This window comes from Myotis yumanensis, unplaced genomic scaffold, assembly GCF_028538775.1.
Source record: "Myotis yumanensis isolate MYYU_CA2020_CCGP unplaced genomic scaffold, mMyoYum1.0.hap1 SCAF_23, whole genome shotgun sequence".
Taxonomy (NCBI): Eukaryota; Metazoa; Chordata; class Mammalia; order Chiroptera; family Vespertilionidae; genus Myotis; species Myotis yumanensis.
Window position 1 is genome coordinate 10,214,089 of NW_027223774.1, and position 17,350 is coordinate 10,231,438.

The window sequence follows — 17,350 nt, forward strand, 5'->3', positions numbered from 1 at the left end:
AGCGTTACTCATGCAACCAGCTTCAAACTGGAAACAACCAAGTGTCCATCAATACTGAGTGAATACTTACATCGCGGTATATGTGTATAATGAAATAGTATACAACAGCCAAAAAAATGAATGAGTCACAATTAGACACAGCAACAAGGATGCATTTGACATTGGAAGGAGGCAAGCAGACTGTGTAGGTCAGTGGTTCTCAACCTTGGCTGCCCATGAGAATCACCTGGGAATCTTTTTAAAATCCTGATTTCTGGGCCTCATCCTCCGGATATTCTGTTTCTTTGCAATGGGGTGGGGCCACAACATTAGTAACAAAGAAACAGAATTTCCGGAGGGTGAGGCCCAGCAATCAGGGTTTTAAAAAGATTCCCAGGTGATTCTCATGTGCAGCCAAGGTTGAGAACCACTGATATAGGTAGCATTATTTCATTTACATAAAATTCAAAATCAGGCCAAATCAAACTTTTGATAAAACAAAAAAGAAAAGTTAAAAAAAAATGAATTTCACTTAAGGAAACAAAATAATGACCTCCCCCCACTTCCTCCCAAAGATGCCAAAGTTCTAATTAAGGGCTTCTTTCAAGCCCTTAAAAGAGACGAGCAGGGAGGACGTGACGATGGAGAGACGAGGTGTAACAACAGAAGTCGAGGGTGGAGTGGTCACGAGCCCAGGAATCCCCGAGCTCAGGAACCCAGCCGCTAGCAGCTGGAAAAGGCCAGGAGCAAGTCCTCCCGCGGAGCCTCCAGAGGGAACACAGCCCAGTGGACACCTTATTTTCTAACCCAGTGAAACGGATCTCAGACTTCTGACCCCCGGGCAGGGACTCGGTGGTACTTCCTTACAGCAGCAACAGGAACTGACACAGGCAAGAGAGGGGCACCGCTGTGGAGAGGAAGGTGGTAGCGATGAGAAGGAGACAGCTTCAGTGTTGTCCTCGAATTCTTGACCTGGGTGGTGGCTCAAGGATGTTCACTTAAAAATATATACTAGGGGCCCAGTGCACAAATTTGTGCACCTGGATAGGAACTGTGGGCCTCAGAGTTATTGGGGCCAGTGCCAGCAGCGGTTTCGAGCAGGGCTGGCACTGTCAGCGAGTGCCAGTGGCAGCTGCTGGCCCTGATCACCCCTCAGGAGCAGGGGGAGGTGGAGAAGCCCTGAGGGGCAATCAAGGCCGGTGCTGGGCACTGGCAGCCGGTGCTGGCAGCCAGCGCTGGGAAGGACTGTGTCACCTGGGAGCAAAGAACTTTCAGTAACCACCAGAGGCTTGCCCCGATGACAGCGACCAGTGTCCCGCCTTGGTCTGGCGCCCCCACTCACCCGCTCCACCATCTTGCAGGGGCCAACGCCTGCCATGTTCCGCGCTCTGCCACCTGCTGCCGATGCCAACCATGTTCTGTGCGCGCCCCCTGGTGGTCAGCGCACGTCACAGCGATTCCTTGTTTGGTTTCACGCATACAGGCCAGGAGGTATATGACAACATGCTCAAAATCACCAATCATTCCAGAAATGCAAACCAAAACCACAATGAGGTACCACCGCACACCTGTCGGAAAGGCTATCATCAACAAATCAACAAACGACAAGTACTGGAGAGGATGCGGAGAAAAAGGAGCCCTCTTGCACTGCTGGTGGGAGTGCAGACTGGTGCAGCCACTGTGGAAGACAGTATGGAGAGAGAAACATCAATGACGAGAGAGAATCATCAATCGGCTGCCTCCCCCACCCTCTCTCCGGGGATCCAGCTTGCAACCCAGGCACATGCCCTTGACCGGCACTGAACCCGGGACCCCTCAGTCCACAGGCCAATGCTCTAGCCACTGAGCCAAACCAGCCAGGGCCAAATGTCTCCTTCCTATGAAGACACCAGTCCTATTGGATGAGGCCCACTCTCAGGGCCTCGTTTTAGCTCGAGGTCCTGTGAGGTCCTGTTCCGAGGTCTTGGGGATTAGCTCTGGACACAGAGATTCTGAGGGACACAGGCCACCTACGCTAGTGCACAGCCTTAAGCAAGTCACGAGTTTGTGTCGTCGGGCAAGCTTCGTTGAGCACCTATTCCGTGTCAGGCAAAAAAAAAAAAAAAAAAAAAAAGACAAAGGTTGGCCCTCCTGGAGCCTCCAGCTTAGCTGGGGAGACAGCACACCCTACGTCAGTGAGGAAGAATAGGGCAACGAGGGCGGCGGGGAAGCCGGGCTCAGCACAACAGACCCGGGACTCCAATGGCTGCAGGGCTGGCTCTCACCACCTCGGCCTCTCGCCTCCACTCCGTCTACTGGCCTCATTGCCCCAGGATGCTCGGTGCGGCGGGGGCTGTGACAGCCCAAGTCCCGGGGGCCTTTCCCCCCAGCTCACGCATTTCCCCCAAATCCAGGGAAAGGGTGCAGGCTGGCTCGGCCTGGGTCACATGGCCTCCTGGCGCCAGTCACTGTGACTGTGCAGAGCTGGGTGGGTCCTGGGCCGGCCGGGTGGCCTGTTGTGGTTGGAAGCCAGATCCACGTGGAAGGTGGGGGGCTGTTCGCAGAAGGATGGGGGGGGCCCAGGTGGCAGGTGCCAGCTGCACGCAGACACTCAGCCTCCCACGCACCTCCTTCCTTGGTCTCCCGGCCTCCCCCACATCCAGCCCACACCCAGGCACCACCCTCCTTCCTCCAGATCCAGGAGTGGGAGGCCCGGCTCTCTGCCTGCGGGAAGGATCCCAGGGCCCCAGGGGTCGTCCTGGACCAGAAGGCCAAGACCCGGAAAAGGATCAAGATCGTGGAAAACCAGCTGGACAGGGTGAGGGCCAGCCTCCTGGCTCTTTCCAGGCCTGACCTCTGGGGTTGGGGGAAGAATGAGCATGGGGTCAAGTTCTGGAAATGGCCGGCGGGGGCCGGGGGGAGTGGGCGGGGGGCGGGGGCAGGAGGCAAGGGGGCCACACAGAGGCCTGCATGCGGGAAGGCCTGGGTGCTGGGCTCCCTGTGTGGGTCAGGAGACAGGATCCTGGAGGATGGGGTGTCCCTGGGGAAAGGAGACTGTTGTTCGGCTCTGCCGGTGGGGCGGGCCGATGCTCTCAGGACGCCCCCATGGGAAGCGGGCTCCCTGTCTGAGGGTGGAGGAGGGTCTCAGACAGATCCTGGCACCCTGTCCCACACCTGCCCTCCCCCACCCCCCAGGTCACCTGTCACTTTGACATCCATCTGGTTCGGAACGCAGCCCTGCGGGAGGAGCTGGATCTGCTGCTGGTGCAGAGGAACCACTATCTGAACATAGACCGCAAGCTGCACAAGGTCAGTGGCCCCCGACCCAGCGCCCCCCGGCCCCTCGGGGGAGGAGGAGAGGAGGAGAGGAGGCGAGGAGGAGGGTCACCTGCTTGCTGCCCGCACTCAGGCCTCGGATACGCAATGGACGAAGCCATAGGTTTACTTTGGTTCAGAGGGAGTGGAGACCGGGAAAGTGCTCCCGGACGCCTCTAAACCGGAAGGCAGAGATGCCGTTCTGACTCTTACCACCCAGGGCAACCACGGAGCCAGCCCAGCCATTCCCACCCCCTGGGTTTCTCAATAGCCTTTGAAGAACCCTCCCTCCACCCTCCCTTCCCTGCAAGAATAGGACAAAGAACTCTGTCTCCTTCACCAAGACCCACCATTTGCCGCATTTACTCGGTGTAATTATTATCTCGACTGAAAGTAGCTTATTTCTATATTGGCTGAACTGCTTGAGGGCACACAGCAGGCACGTGTCTCTGAGAAGTTCAGTGTGAATTTCCTAAAAACAAGACCACTTCCTCCCCCTCCCCCACCCCTTTATCCTCACCCAGGGATATGTTTCTATTGATTTTGACAGAGAGAGGAAGGGAGAGAGAGAAAGAGGAACATCGATCAGTTGCCTCTCGTATGCACCCCAACCAGGGATCGAACCTGAAACCTTTTTGGTGTACGGGATGATGCTCTAACCAGCTGAGCCTCCTGGCTGGGGCTTTTTTTTGTCTTTTTTTTGTGGTTACTAGAGGCCCGGTGCATGGATTCGTGCACTGGTGAGGTCCTCAGCCTGGCCTGTGCCCTCTTGCAATCCAGGACCCCTCAGGGAATGTTGGATAGCCGGTTTCGGCCCGATCCCCACAGGACCGATCCAGACAGGAGGGAGCCTGACCCTGTGCACTGAGCACCTGTCCCCTGGTGGTCAGTGCACGTCCTAACCACCGGTCAACTGGTTGTTCGGCTGATGGGTTGCTTAGGCGTTTATATATAGAGATGCTCTTTGTGTGAAATACGGTTAGGTTCATTTGCTTCGGTTGTGTCCAGTTTTAGGTTGTATCGCTCCCCTCTCACTGTTGGTTTAATTTTCTCTATGAGTATGTAGAGCAGTAACCGGGCTCCCAAATCCAAACCACTCCGACAGGCATCCCAGGCCCAAACCGTTTCCTCCCCGGCTCTGCCCCTTCGTCCCCACCCAGCCCCTGTGGTTTCCGGCTATCCATCTGGGTTTCTTTTTGCAAAAGTAAATGCGTGTGCGTGTATATGTATATAATGTATATGTGCGCAGTATGTATGTGGTTATGTATGTGTGTATGTTTGTGCATTATTATTATTTAAAGAATACTTTATTGATTTTTAGAGAGTCAGGAAGGGAGAGAGAGAAACATGGATGTGAGAGTGCAGCATGGATCGGCTGCCTCCTGCACACCCCCCACCGGGGATCGAGCCCACAACCCCTGGCACATTCCCTGACCGGGAATCCAACCTGCACCTTTAGGTGCACGGGACGACACCCAACCAATGAGCCACACCGGCCAGGGCTCTCTGTGTCTTATTTTTTTTTTAATATTTTATTGATTTTTTTACAGAGAGGAAGGGAGAGGGATAGAGAGTTAGAAACATCGATGAGAGAGAAACATCGATCAGCTGCCTCCTGCACACCCCCTACTGGGGATGTGCCCGCAACCAAGGTACGTGCCCTTGACCGGAATCGAACCCAGGACCCTTCAATCCGCAGGCCGATGCTCTATCCACTGAGCCAAACCGGCCAGGGCTCTCTGTGTCTTATTAGTCCACACACGATATACTGTGCACACACACATGCGTGTATGCCTATGTGTGTCTATGTATATTGCATGTGCATGAGTACACAGACACATTGTACAGGTGTAAAAATATATCGTCCCCTCCCTTCTTTCTCCCGAAAGAGCCCTTTTTGCTCATAAACTGTCACAACGATGACAGTCACACACGCAGATGCCTGAACCCCAGCAGCGGATTCGGGGCGCTCAGGCATCCTCCGGCTCGGCGGGGGGTCAGCCCGGGGCGCCCAGCGGCTCATCCGGTGGCTTCCCGCCGACTCGGTCCCCAAGATCCCCGCCGGCGGCCGCTCATGGGGAAGCTCCGTGCTCACGGGCGCCGGGCTCCGCTTCCCCGGGAAACGCGGGCGCTGAGACCCTCTGCTCTGCTCCCGCAGGAGATGCAGCTCCTGCGGCGCACGATCAACGGGCTCACCGTGTCCTCCATCTCCGCCTACTCCGTCAGGTAGGCCGCTGGCGTCCGGGCGGGGCTCTGGCCGGGGAAGGGGCTTGGGGGGCGGTTCCGACCTCCGGAAACGGACCACCAGAACCGACACTGTTTTGCATAAGGCGGCCTTTTCTCTGCGCGCCCCTCCCCGCGGCCTCGGGCGAGGCCCCGCTCCTGGCCGGTATGGGTTCTCCTCTTGGCCCCCGTCTGTTCCTGGCTCGTGGCTCGGAGGGGCCTCGAGAGAATGACTTGAGGCTGCACGTAGCACCCGCTGCACGGGGCCTGGACGGCCAAGCATCGGCGAACGGGAGTCATTCTATGGGTTGGCAGGCACAGTGTCCCTCAGGCCACCGTCGGGTAGCGAGGCGAGTGCGGCCTGGAGAGCCCGGCGCTCTGCGCATCGGCTTCTGTGTCTGTCTCCCCGACTCTCATGGGCTCCCTCTCCCTCTTCCTCGGGCCCTGCTCCTTCTGAGCCCCGGCCCTGGGGTCCTGCGTCTTCTCAGGATCCCGTTTCCTCCCCGTGACTTCTGCTTGCTCCTGGTTCATGATCCCTCCCGCCATGGGCTGGAGCCCACGTCTGTCTTGTGGTTTCTGGGATGTGTCAGTGCTATGGACCAATGTTCGCGAGAGTAAGACCACCAACTCCCATTAGGTCTCAGCAGCAAGCGAGGATTTATTGAAAGCTGGCCAGCGTCTGCAACAGGTGCCTCTGCACAGGGAGCCCCACCCTGCTGCAGCCCCGAGCCTTTCCCTAAGAGCCTTTTTAAAGGGTGTCACAAACTCGACAGCGGCCAGTACGGTGTCACACCTGGCTGGAGCTTTTAACCACAACCCATTCTTTGAACAATCCAGTGGAAACTACCTATTCTTTGAAAGTTTAGTAGAAACAGGTGTAACGCTTGGCTGGAGCGTGTCCGAGTCCCCGAAGTACAGAGTGACATCAAGGTACAGAGAATACAAACAAGTTACAAAATTTTCTTTACGTCAGTTAGAGGTTACATATCTATACCCATTTCACAATATGACGCTAAGTGTGCATGCCCATCACATCAGGAGTCACAAACAAACTTGCTCCTTTTAGTTATTTATTTTAAACTAGAGGCCCGGTGCACAAAAATTTATGCACTCGGGGCGGGGGGGGGGGAGAGGGGGTCCCTCAGCCCGGCCTGTGCCCTCTCGCAGTCTGGGACCCCTCGGGAGATAACGACCTGCTGGCTTAGGCCTGCTCCTGGGTGGCAGAGGGCAGGCCCAATTCCTAAGTGCAGCCAGCCCCTGGTCAGGCTCAGAGCAGGGCCGATTGGGGAGTTGGGGCGCCGCCCCCTGTCATGCACTGCGCAGGGCGGATCGGGAGGTTGCGATGCCACCCCTAGTCACGCTCAGGGTAGGGCCGATTGGGGGGTTGGGGCACCGCCCCTTGTCACACTCAAGGCAGGGTCGATAGGGAAGTTGCAGTGCCACCCCCTGCCACGCACAGAGCAGGGCCGATCAGGGGGTTGGGGCGCTGCCCCCTGTCACTCACAGAGCAGGGCCCATCAGGGGGGTTGGGGCTCCGTACCCTGTCACACTCGGAGCAGGGTCGATCAGGGGTTTGGGGAGCTCCTCCGTGTCACGCACAGAGCAGGGCCGATCAGGGGGTTGAGGAGCTCCCCCCTGTCACTCACAGAGTAGGGCCAATAGGGGAGTTGGGGTGCTGCACCCTGTCACACACAGAGCAGGGCCAATCAGGGGGTTGGGGCGCCGCCACTGTCACACTCAGGGCAGGGCCAATGGGGAGGTTATGGCTCTATCCTGTCACACACAGAGCAGGGCCCATGGGGGGAGGGTTGGGGCGCCGCCCTCTATCACCCACAGAGCAGGGCCCGTGGGGGGGGGGGGTTGGGGCGCCGCACCCTGTCACACACAGAGCCGCAGGGCAATCAGGGGGTTTGGGTGCTGCCCCCTGTCACACTGATCCTGGTGCTGGGAGGCCTCGTGGCTCCACTGATCCTGCCGGGCAGGGTCACAGATCCTTGCCTGCTGCTGCCTGCCTTCAGTATGCAAATTAGTGGCCATCTTGTTGCTTCAGGGTGGGGGTCCCCACTGGGGTGCCTGGCCAGTCTGGGTGAGGGGCTGAGGGCTGTTTTCAGGCTGGCGGGCAACTGAAGCTCCAAACCTCTCCTTTTTTTCTTTTCTTTTTATTCTGGCATTTATTTACCTTCTATGGCTGTCACTGGAGCTGAGAGCCGGCTTTCTCTCTGAGGCTCGGCTGAAAGCAGGTTTCTGGCCTTTGTTTTCTGTAATCGAAACAATGTTGCGACTCCAGCTCTGAGATCCCCGCTGACTGACAGGAGGTTTCTGGGGTTTTGTTTATCTTCTATAAATGTTACAGTGTTTCCAACTGAAGCTCAGAGGCCGGCAAGGCAGGCGGGGAACGTTGGAGTCCGCTGTCACTGAAGGAAGCAAGCCTCCCTGTTCCCATCAGCTGCCTGGCTGCCGGCCGCCATCTTGGCTGACAGTTAATTTGCATATCTCCCTGATTAGCCAATGGGAAGGGTAGCGGTCGTACGCTAATTACCATGTTTCTCTTTTATTAGTGTAGATGTATCTTTATTGGTTTCAGAGAGGAAGGGGGAGGGAGAGAGAGAGAGATAGAAACATCAATGAGGAGAGAGAATCACCCATGGGCTGCCTCCTGCACGCCCCCTACTGGGGATCGAGCCTGCAACCCTGGGCATGTGGCCCCCTGATTGGACCCAATCAAACCTGGGACCCTTTAGTCAGCAGGCCGACGCTCTATCCACTGAGCCAAACCGGTTAGGGTGGAACATGACCTTTTTTTTTTTTTTTAGTTACCTTTATTGTTGAAAGTATTACAGATGTGTCCCCTACTTCCCCCACTGACCCCCTCCACCCGGCTCCCATCCCCTCCCCAGGCCTTCACTGCACTATTGTCTGTGTCCATGGGTTATGCATATGTGCGTATAAGTTCTTTGGTTGATCTCTCTTTTTTAATATATATTTTTTATTGATTTCAGAGAGGAAGGGAGAGGGAGAGAGAGATAGAAACATCAATGATGAGAGAGAATCATTGATCAGGTGCCTCCAGCACGCCCCACACACTGGGGATTAAGCCTGCAACCTGGGCTTGGAACTGTGACCTCCTGGTTCATAGGTGGACACTCAACCACTGAGCTCTTTGGTTAATCACTTCCTGCCTCCCACCCCTTGCCTCTGAGATTTGTGGGTCTGTTGCATGCTTCAATGTCTCTGGATTTATTTTGTTAGTTTATTTTGTTCATTAGATTCCACATACAGTGGGGCCTTGACTTATGAGTTTAATTCATTCCATGACGGAGCTTGTAACTCAAATTACTCGTATGTCAAATCAAAAGTGAACAAGTGAGACATGTGATTCTGGCGTTCATTGTGACGTTCGCTGCGCCAACTAGCGGTGGGGTATCTGAAGCTGGCTCGTAACCCAAATTTTAGCTCGCAACTCAAAGCAAAAAATCGGCCGAGAGAGGGCTCATATCTCGAAATACTCGTTAGTCGGGACACTCGTAAGTCAAGACCCCATGTATAAGTGAGATCATGTGATACTTGTCTTTCTCTGGCTTATTTTACTAAGTATAATACTCTCCAGGTCCCTGCATGCTGTCTCAAAGGGTAAGAGATCCTTTTTTTTTTACTGCTGCATAGTATTCCATGGTGTAGATGTACCACAGCTTTTTTATCCACCCATCTACTGATGGGCACTTGAGCTGTTTCCAGATCTTAGCGATTGTAAATTGTGCTGCTATGAACATACCAGTAGTGATGCATACATTCTTTTTGGTTGGTGTTTCGGGATTCTTAGCATATATTCCTAGAAGTGGGATCACTGGGTCAAATGGCAGTTCCATTTTTAATTTTTGAGGAAACTCCATACTGTCTTCCACAGTGGCTGCACCAGTCTGCATTCCCACCAGCAGTGCACGAGGGTTCCCTTTTCTCCACATCCTCGCCAGCACTTGTCGTTTGTTGGTTTGTTGATGGTAGCCATTCTGACGCCAGTTCCAGGCGCCACCGCGCAATAACGCCCGCCTCCCGGTGCCCCTGCGCACTGTTAGCCAGAGAGGAGGTTCAGGCTGAAATCAAGAACAGGAAGCTCTTATTTGAGCAAAAGGATTGCAATCAGGCAGCAACTCGGTGGCTCTGGAGAGAACAGAGAAGGGCAGGTTCATACCTGAAGGCAAAAGCCACACAGCGTCATTCTCGGACGCAGAGGAGGCGGGCCGGCCGGGCTCTCAGCGCTCGGAAGGGAGGAAGCCAAGTCCATGTGCCGGGTAGTCGGCGCAGCAGCTGTTGGCCAGGACGGTTACGCTCCGGGCTGTCTAAGGCTCAGCCTCGGACTGCGTTTAGCAACAGGTTTAGCAACTTCATAGCAGCTCCGCGGACAGAGGCGGATGCGCCCCCGCCCCGCTCCCTAACAGCCTCAGAGCTGATGTCAGTGGCTCCCTGAGCAACGCCTGTTCCATTTCACTGCTTCCATGATCAGCTTGTGGGCAAGGCCGTCGGCCCCTGACCAGGCCCAGCACGCCCCAGGCCCGGAGTCCCGACCCACCTCGAGAACCTAGAAAGTTTTCTGTCTTTTGTAACCTCAGGGTAGCAGCCGACTAATGCTACCCCATCCCTGGGACTCCGGGCGGACCCCGCCCAGCCATCCCCCAACCCCAGACTGCGCCCACCCACCCACCCACCCACCCCTGGGACCCCACGCTGATGCTAACCCAACCTCCATCTCCCCGACCCGACGGACCTGCCCAGGGAGGAGGCGAAGACCAAGATGAGCTTGCTGCGGGAGCGGGCCGACAAGGAGGGGGCCCAGAACCAGACGGACGTGCAGATCTTGCAGCGGCAGATAGCGCACCTGGACCATCTGCACCGCTTCCTCCAGTTCAAGAACCACGACCGGCAGCCGGATCCCGTCGTCCTGGAGAAGCGCGACAAACGCGGTGAGGCCGGCCGCACCCCACCGGCCGGCCGGGGCCGCGGGGAGGGGCGAGCGCCCGTCTCCAGGTCTCACGGCGCACGGCCCGGGCCTGCCTGCAGGGGGCGCTGGGGGCGCGCAGAGGTCTGGCGGCCCCGCCCTCGTAGCCGGGGGTGGGGGTGGGGGGGCGGAGGGGCCTGGGCTCCTCTTCCAGGGGCCCTCGGGGCTGGTGGCCGCCCCGGGCGCCCACCTCACTGCCCCCCTGCCCCCAGCCCGGGAGGTGGCCGAGGGCCTCCGGAAGACCTCGCAGGAGAAGCTGGTGTTGCGGTACGAGGACACCCTGAATAAACTGGCCCAGCTGACCGGGGAGAGCGACCCGGAGCTGCTGGTGAAGAAGTACCTGGATAGTGAGTGCCTGGGGGCCGCCGGGAGGGGGCGAGGCGCGGCCCGCACCCCGTTGCGCCCCGCCCCGTCCAGGTCCCCGAGGGCCTGGGACCCTCTGCCAGCGGGAAGGACCGGGCGGTTCCGCACCCCCCCCGCCCCCCCCCCCCCGTCCTGGGGTGCCTCTGCGCCCTCCCGTCTCTCTCCTCTCGCTTCTGTCTGTCTCCCTCTCCTCTGCATCTCTCTGTCCCCTCCGAGTGTCTGTATCGCTGTCTTTATTGTTTTGTTTTGTTTTAAATATATTTTTATTGATCTCAGCGAGGAAGGGAGAGGGAGAGGGAGAGAAACATCAATGGTGAGAGAGAATCATGGATCGGCTGCCTCCTGCACGCCCCCTGCTGGGGAGGGAGCCCGCAGCCCGGGCCTGTGCCCTTGACCGGAATCAACCGGGAACCTGGACGCTCTATCCACTGCGCCAAACCAGTAGGGCTGCTTCGCTGTCCTTTTGTTTCCGTGGAGTTTCTCTGGGCTTGCCTGCCTCCCGCCTCCCCCAGCCCCCTCCCCTCTCCTCCCTGCTCCTGGGCCTGGGCATCGCTCTCCGAATCGTCCCCTTCCCCCTGCGTCTCCCCGTGTCCCCGCTGCGGTCTGTCTCCCGCCGCTACTGTTTCCTCTCCCTCACTTCTGTGTGTCCGTGTCTCTCTCTCGGTCTCTCCGGGTCTTTCCGTTTGCTTCTCGGCGTCCCTGTTCGCTGCGTGTCTCTCTCCGCCTGTGTCCCCCCGCCTGGCCTCTGCGCCGTCGTTCTCAGCACCTCCCTCCCCGTCCCGTGCGCCTCCCTCCGCTCCTGGTTTGGTCTCTTCCGCGCGTCCCTGACTCCGTCTCCTGGCCCCGCCTTCCCCGCTCAGCCGAGGAGCGCAACTTCGCTGAGTTCAACTTCATCAACGAGCAGAACTCGGAGCTGGAGCGTCTGCGGGAGGAGATCAAGGAGGTGAGCGAGCCCCGCGCGTCCCAAGTCCTGGCCCCTGGCCGCGGCACCGACCGCCTCCTCCGCGGGCAGCCCCTCCGCCGGCGGCAGCCGGGCCCAGCCTCGCCCTCGCCCCGCAGATGAAGGAGGCCATGAAGAAGGCGCGCTGTGGCGACGCCGCCCGCCTGTCGCTGAAGGAGGAGAACGAGGCTTCGGTGCAGCAGCAGATAGGAGAGGTGCGCGCCGAGGCCGACAGCCTGGAGGCCCGCGCCCAGACGCTGAGGGAGCAGGTGGAGAAGTTCAAGGCAGGTGAGCACCTGCCCGCCTCTTCATCTGGGCCAGGCCTCTGCTGGCCCTTTGGAGATTTCCAGGAATTACTTTGTGCACTCACTCATTCACCGCTTATCCATCATCCGCCCATCCACGCACCCAGTACTGATCCATTTATCCATCTATCCATCCTAGTATCCATCCATTCATCCATCCATCCATCCATCCATCCATCCATCTAATATTCAGCTATCCATCCATCTAGTATCCATCCATCCATCCATCCATCCAGTATCCATCCATTCATCCATCATCCAGTATCCATCCATCCATTCACCCATCTAGTATCCATCCATCCATCCATCCATCCATCCATCCATCCAATATTCATCTATCCATCCATCTAGTATTCATCCATCCATCCATTCATCCATCTAGTATCCATCCATCCATCCATCCATCCAGTATCCATCTATCCATCCATTCATCCATCTAGTATCCATCCATCCATCCATCCATCCAGTATCCATCTATCCATCCATTCATCCAGTATCCATCCATCCATCCATCCATCCATATAGTATTGATCCATCCATCCATCCATCCATCCAGTATTCATCTATCCTTCCATCTAGTATCCATCCATCCATCCATCTATCCATCCAGTATCCATCCATCCATCCATCCATCCAGTATCCATCCATCCATCCATCCATCCAGTATTCATCCATCCATCCATCCATCCATCTATCCAGTATCCATCCATTCATCCATCCATCCATCCATCCAGTATCCATCCATCCATCCATCCATCCATCCAGTATCTATCCATCCATCCATCTATCCATCCAGTATCCATCCATCCATCCATCCATCCAGTATTTATCCATCCATCCATCCATCCATCCAGTATTCATCCATCCATCCATCCATCCATCTATCCAGTATCCATCCATTCATCCATCCATCCATCCATCCATCCAGTATCCATCCATCCATCCATCCATCCATCCAGTATCCATCCATCCATCCATCTATCCATCCAGTATCCATCCATCCATCCATCCATCCAGTATTTATCCATCCATCCATCTATCCATCCATCCATTCATCTATGCATCCATCCATCCATCCATCCATCCAGTATCCATCCATCCATCCATCCATCTATCCATCCATTCATCTATGCATCCATCCATCCATCCATCCATCCAGTATCCATCTATCCATCCATCCATCCATCTATCCATCCACCCATCCAGTATCATCTATCCATCCATCCATCCATCCATCCAATATCCATCATCCATCCATCCATCCAATATCCATCCATCCATCCAGTATCCATCTATCCATCCATCCATCCATCCATTCATCTATGCATGCATCCATCCATCCAGTATCCATCCATCCATCCATCCATCTATCCATCCATCCATCCAGTATCCATCTATCCATCCATCCATCCATCCATCCATCTATCCATCCACCCATCCAGTATCATCTATCCATCCATCCATCCATCCATCCAATATCCATCCATCCATCCATCCATCTATCCATCCATCCATCCAGTATCCATCTATCCATCCATCCATCCAGTATCCATCTATCCATCCATCCATCCAGTATCCATCCAGTATCCATCCATCCATCCAGTATCCATCCATCCATCCATCCATCCAGTATCCATCTATCCATCTATCCATCCATCCAGTATCCATCCATCCATCCAGTATCCATCCATCCATCCATCCATCCAGTATCCATCCATCCATCCATCTATCCATCCAGTATCCATCCATCCATCCATCCATCCATCCAGTATCCATCTATCCATCCATCCATCCAGTATCCATCCATCCATCCATCCATCCATCCAGTATCCATCTAGCCATCCATCCATCCATCCAGTATCCATCCATCCATCCATCCATCCAGTATCCATCCATCCATCCATCCATCCATCCATCTATCCATCTATCCATCCATCCAGTATCCATCCATCCATCCAGTATCCATCCATCCATCCATCCAGTATCCATCCATCCATCCATCCACCCATCCATCTATCCATCTATCCATCCATCCATCCATCCAGTATCCATCCATCCATCCAGTATCCATCCATCTATCCATCCATCCAGTATCCATCCATCCATCCAGTATCCATCCATCGCTACTCATCCTTCCAGTCTAGAGCACTCAAGAGCAGGCTGCCCTGGGTTTGAGTCCCAGCTCCACCATTTGTGGGCCTTGGTGTGTGGCTTCCTCTGTGGGATCCTCTCTGGAAATGCAATGCTGCGCCTACTTTGTAGGGTGGCCACGAGAATTAGATGGGGTGATGGATGGAAAGCTGAAGGTGGAGGGAGGCAGAAAGGTGGCAGGGGTGATGGGGAGCAAGCAGGAAAGCCACCTCCTGGCGCGCAGTAGGAGCTCAAGTAGTGGCAGACCCGCCTTTCCTGTGAGGAGTGATGAGACCAGCTGGGAGTGGTGGGCGGAGCCTGACATGGACACCCCGGGCACGTGGAAGCAGGAGTGGGTCCGAACTCAGTGAGGAGCATGGGGCCATCATTCGGGGGCCCAGCACAGAACAAAACTGTGGGCCCCTTGTTAAAAATTTGCCAAGGATTTCAAGGTGGCAACAGGGGAGCATCAGACCCGGTGCACACCCAGGCTACGGCTCTGTGGGTGCCAGGGAAGGCCCCCCGGAAGCAGTGATGCTTGGGGCCAACCTGGAAGGATGAGCATTTAACTGAAAAGCTGGAAGGGGATGCTCCCCACAGGTGGGCAGGGCCTAGAAGTGCCTTCGTGGCCCGGGGTCCTCAGTGCAGAGGGGGGAATGCAGGGTGCGGGTGGGGGTGGACGAGGGCCTGGCCCTGAAGGATGCCAGGCTGAGGCGCTTCCTGGAGGCGCTGGGGGGCCGTGGAGGGTTGTGAGCAGGAGAGGGGGTGCATAGGGAGGTTAGGGGAGGAGGGTGAGGAGGAGGGGCACAGGTCTGAGATTGAAGGGCCGTGGGGATAAGGGACAGGTGCACTGGGGCTGGCCTGGTGAGATGGGGAGCCGGGGAGAAGGAGTGCGGTGGGGAGGACCCTGAGCTCAGTGTGGGCTGGGGGGTGCTCAGGGAGGGGCCCCAGGGGGAAGCTGTCTGCATGAGCCTGGCTCAGGGCGAGGAGGCACAGGGATGGCTGGTGGGGGTGCCGTACGGGTGGGTGCAGACTTTTTAAAGACCCTCACCCGAGGATCTTAGGCGTTTTGTTGTTGTTGTTTTTCAATTGATTATTAGAGAGCGAGAGGAGCATCGATTGGTTGCCTCTCACACACACCCTGACCAGGGATCAACTGCAACCTTTTATTTATTTTTATTTTTTAAAAAAATATTTTTATTGATTTCAGAGAGAAAGGAAGAGGGAGAGAGAGATAGAAACATCCATGATGAGAGAGAGTCATTGATTGGCTGCCTCCTGCAAGTCCCCGACTGGGGATCGAGCCCACAACCCGGGCATGTGCCCTTGACCGGAATCGAACCCGGGACCTTTCAGTTCGCAGGCCGACTCTCTAGCCACTGAGCCAAACCAGCTAGGGCCAAACTGCAACCTTTTATTTTATTTATTTATTTATTTTTTAAAGATATATTTTATTGATTTTTTATAGAGAGAAAGGGAGAGAGATAGAGAGTTAGAAAAATTAATCAGCTGCTTCCTGCACACTCCCCATTGGGGATGTGCCCACAACCAAGGTACATGCCCTTGACCGGAATCGAACCTGCAACCCTTGAGTCCGCAGGCCGACACCCTATCCACTGAGCCAAACCGGTTAGGGTGCAAACTGCAACCTTTTTTTAAAAAAATGGGATCTCAGAGGGGAAAAGGGAGAGGGAGAGAGAGGTAGAAACATCAATGATGAGAGAGAATCATCAATCAGCTGCCCCCTGCACGCCCCACACTGGGAATCCAGCCCGCAACCCGGGCCTGTGCCCTGACCGGGGATCAAACCATAACCTGCTGGTTCAGAGGTCGCCGCTCAACCACTGAGCCACGCGGCCGGGCTCTCACCCGCAACCTGTGGTGGATGTGACGGTGCTCTAACCCACGGAGCCGGCCGGCCAGGGCAGGTGCAGATTTTGACGCGGCTGTGGTGCCTTCATTAGCAGCAGCAGCGAACTCACTGAACCTAGCAGGCCACCCGGCCAGTCCTGAGTGGCTCATGACCATGGCTCGCCGGAAGAGTCGCGGGCACCTGGATATGAAAACAAAGCCAGCCTGCCCTGCGGGTGTTTCTGGGGGAGGGGCCGGAGCTGCGGAATCAGAACCGGATGGGAGTTGGGCCCCCCCCCCCCCCCCGCCCGGGCTGTGGGGGCCTCCCAGGGGAGGTGCCTTCAGCTTGTCCCTGCCCCCTCACTGCCTGCCTTTCGTTGCCCCGAGCCCTGTGCCCGGTGTACAGCGATGCCCTCCCACGGCCCGGTGTCTGCCCTTGGGGACGTCTGCCCGCCTTGCTCGCCGTCTCATAGAACGGGGCAGTGGGGACTTGGGGGAAGGAGAGGGCTGGCCCCAGGGGGCCGGATTTGACAGCCTGTCCCCCCCCCCATTGCTCCCTCCTCTCCCCCCCATACCCTCCCAGCGATCCAGCAGCTCTTCACCAGGGCCCAGTGCGACAGCACCATCATCCAGGACCTCTTGGGGGTCAAGACCTACATGCGGGACCGCGACATCAGCCTCTTCCTGGGCCTCATCGAGAAGCGGCTGGTGGAGCTGCTGACGGTGCAGGCCTACCTGGACGCCCAGGTGGGCGCGGGGCTGCGGGGGGCGGGGGGCCGGGCCCTCGGGCCGGGGCTGACCAGCGGCTCCTCCCTGCAGAGCTACACCACGTCCAGCTTGTCGGTCGCTGCCCTCACGGTGCTGGGCAAGAACGCCGAAGACCTCCCCAAGAAGGGGGCCCCGCCCCAGCTCCCTGACAACCTGTGAGCACAGGGCAGGCGGGGGAGGGGACAAATGGGCCGCAGGGATCTGGGGGGCGGGGGAGGGGGCCGGGAGGCCTCCTTGGGACCAGAGGTTGCTGTGGCTCCGGGGGAGGAGACGAGGGAGTAGGCGCTTTGGGGACCAGAGGGGAGAGGGCCCTCCCCGGCTCCGGGTCTCGGTGTGGGTGCAGAAGGCAGCCCCTCCCTGCCGCTCCCCCGCTTTAGGGAAGAGCCCCCAGGCTTCGAGGCCAAAGAAGACTATCCTCTGAGCAAGGAGGAGCTGCTGAGCTACGTGATGAAGTCGGTGAGAAGGGGACGGGGGGCGGCCTGGGCAGGGGCCGGGCTCAGCCCT

At 56.9% G+C, this 17,350-nt stretch overlaps 1 protein-coding gene and 1 long non-coding RNA gene across 3 annotated transcripts in view; one reads left to right on the forward strand and one right to left on the reverse strand.

Annotated features, from left to right (window-relative positions):
• Positions 1-17,350, forward strand: part of ODAD1 (outer dynein arm docking complex subunit 1) — a 29,332-nt gene that overhangs the window by 9,842 nt on the left and 2,140 nt on the right. For both annotated transcript variants that reach the window (XM_070401941.1, XM_070401942.1), the window contains exons 5-14: positions 2,654-2,776; positions 3,154-3,267; positions 5,432-5,499; positions 10,267-10,454; positions 10,702-10,836; positions 11,713-11,795; positions 11,912-12,080; positions 16,662-16,825; positions 16,898-17,001; positions 17,224-17,302. In XM_070401941.1, the coding sequence (XP_070258042.1) occupies positions 2,654-2,776; positions 3,154-3,267; positions 5,432-5,499; positions 10,267-10,454; positions 10,702-10,836; positions 11,713-11,795; positions 11,912-12,080; positions 16,662-16,825; positions 16,898-17,001; positions 17,224-17,302 (1,227 nt within the window). The remainder of the gene's footprint in view (positions 1-2,653; positions 2,777-3,153; positions 3,268-5,431; positions 5,500-10,266; positions 10,455-10,701; positions 10,837-11,712; positions 11,796-11,911; positions 12,081-16,661; positions 16,826-16,897; positions 17,002-17,223; positions 17,303-17,350) is intronic.
• LOC138999730 (uncharacterized) lies at positions 8,391-11,621 on the reverse strand. Its single transcript, XR_011469438.1, has 4 exons — positions 11,490-11,621; positions 10,259-10,432; positions 9,686-9,851; positions 8,391-9,587 (listed from the first exon to the last, which is right to left on the reverse strand). It is a non-coding gene; the product is annotated as an uncharacterized lncRNA (long non-coding RNA).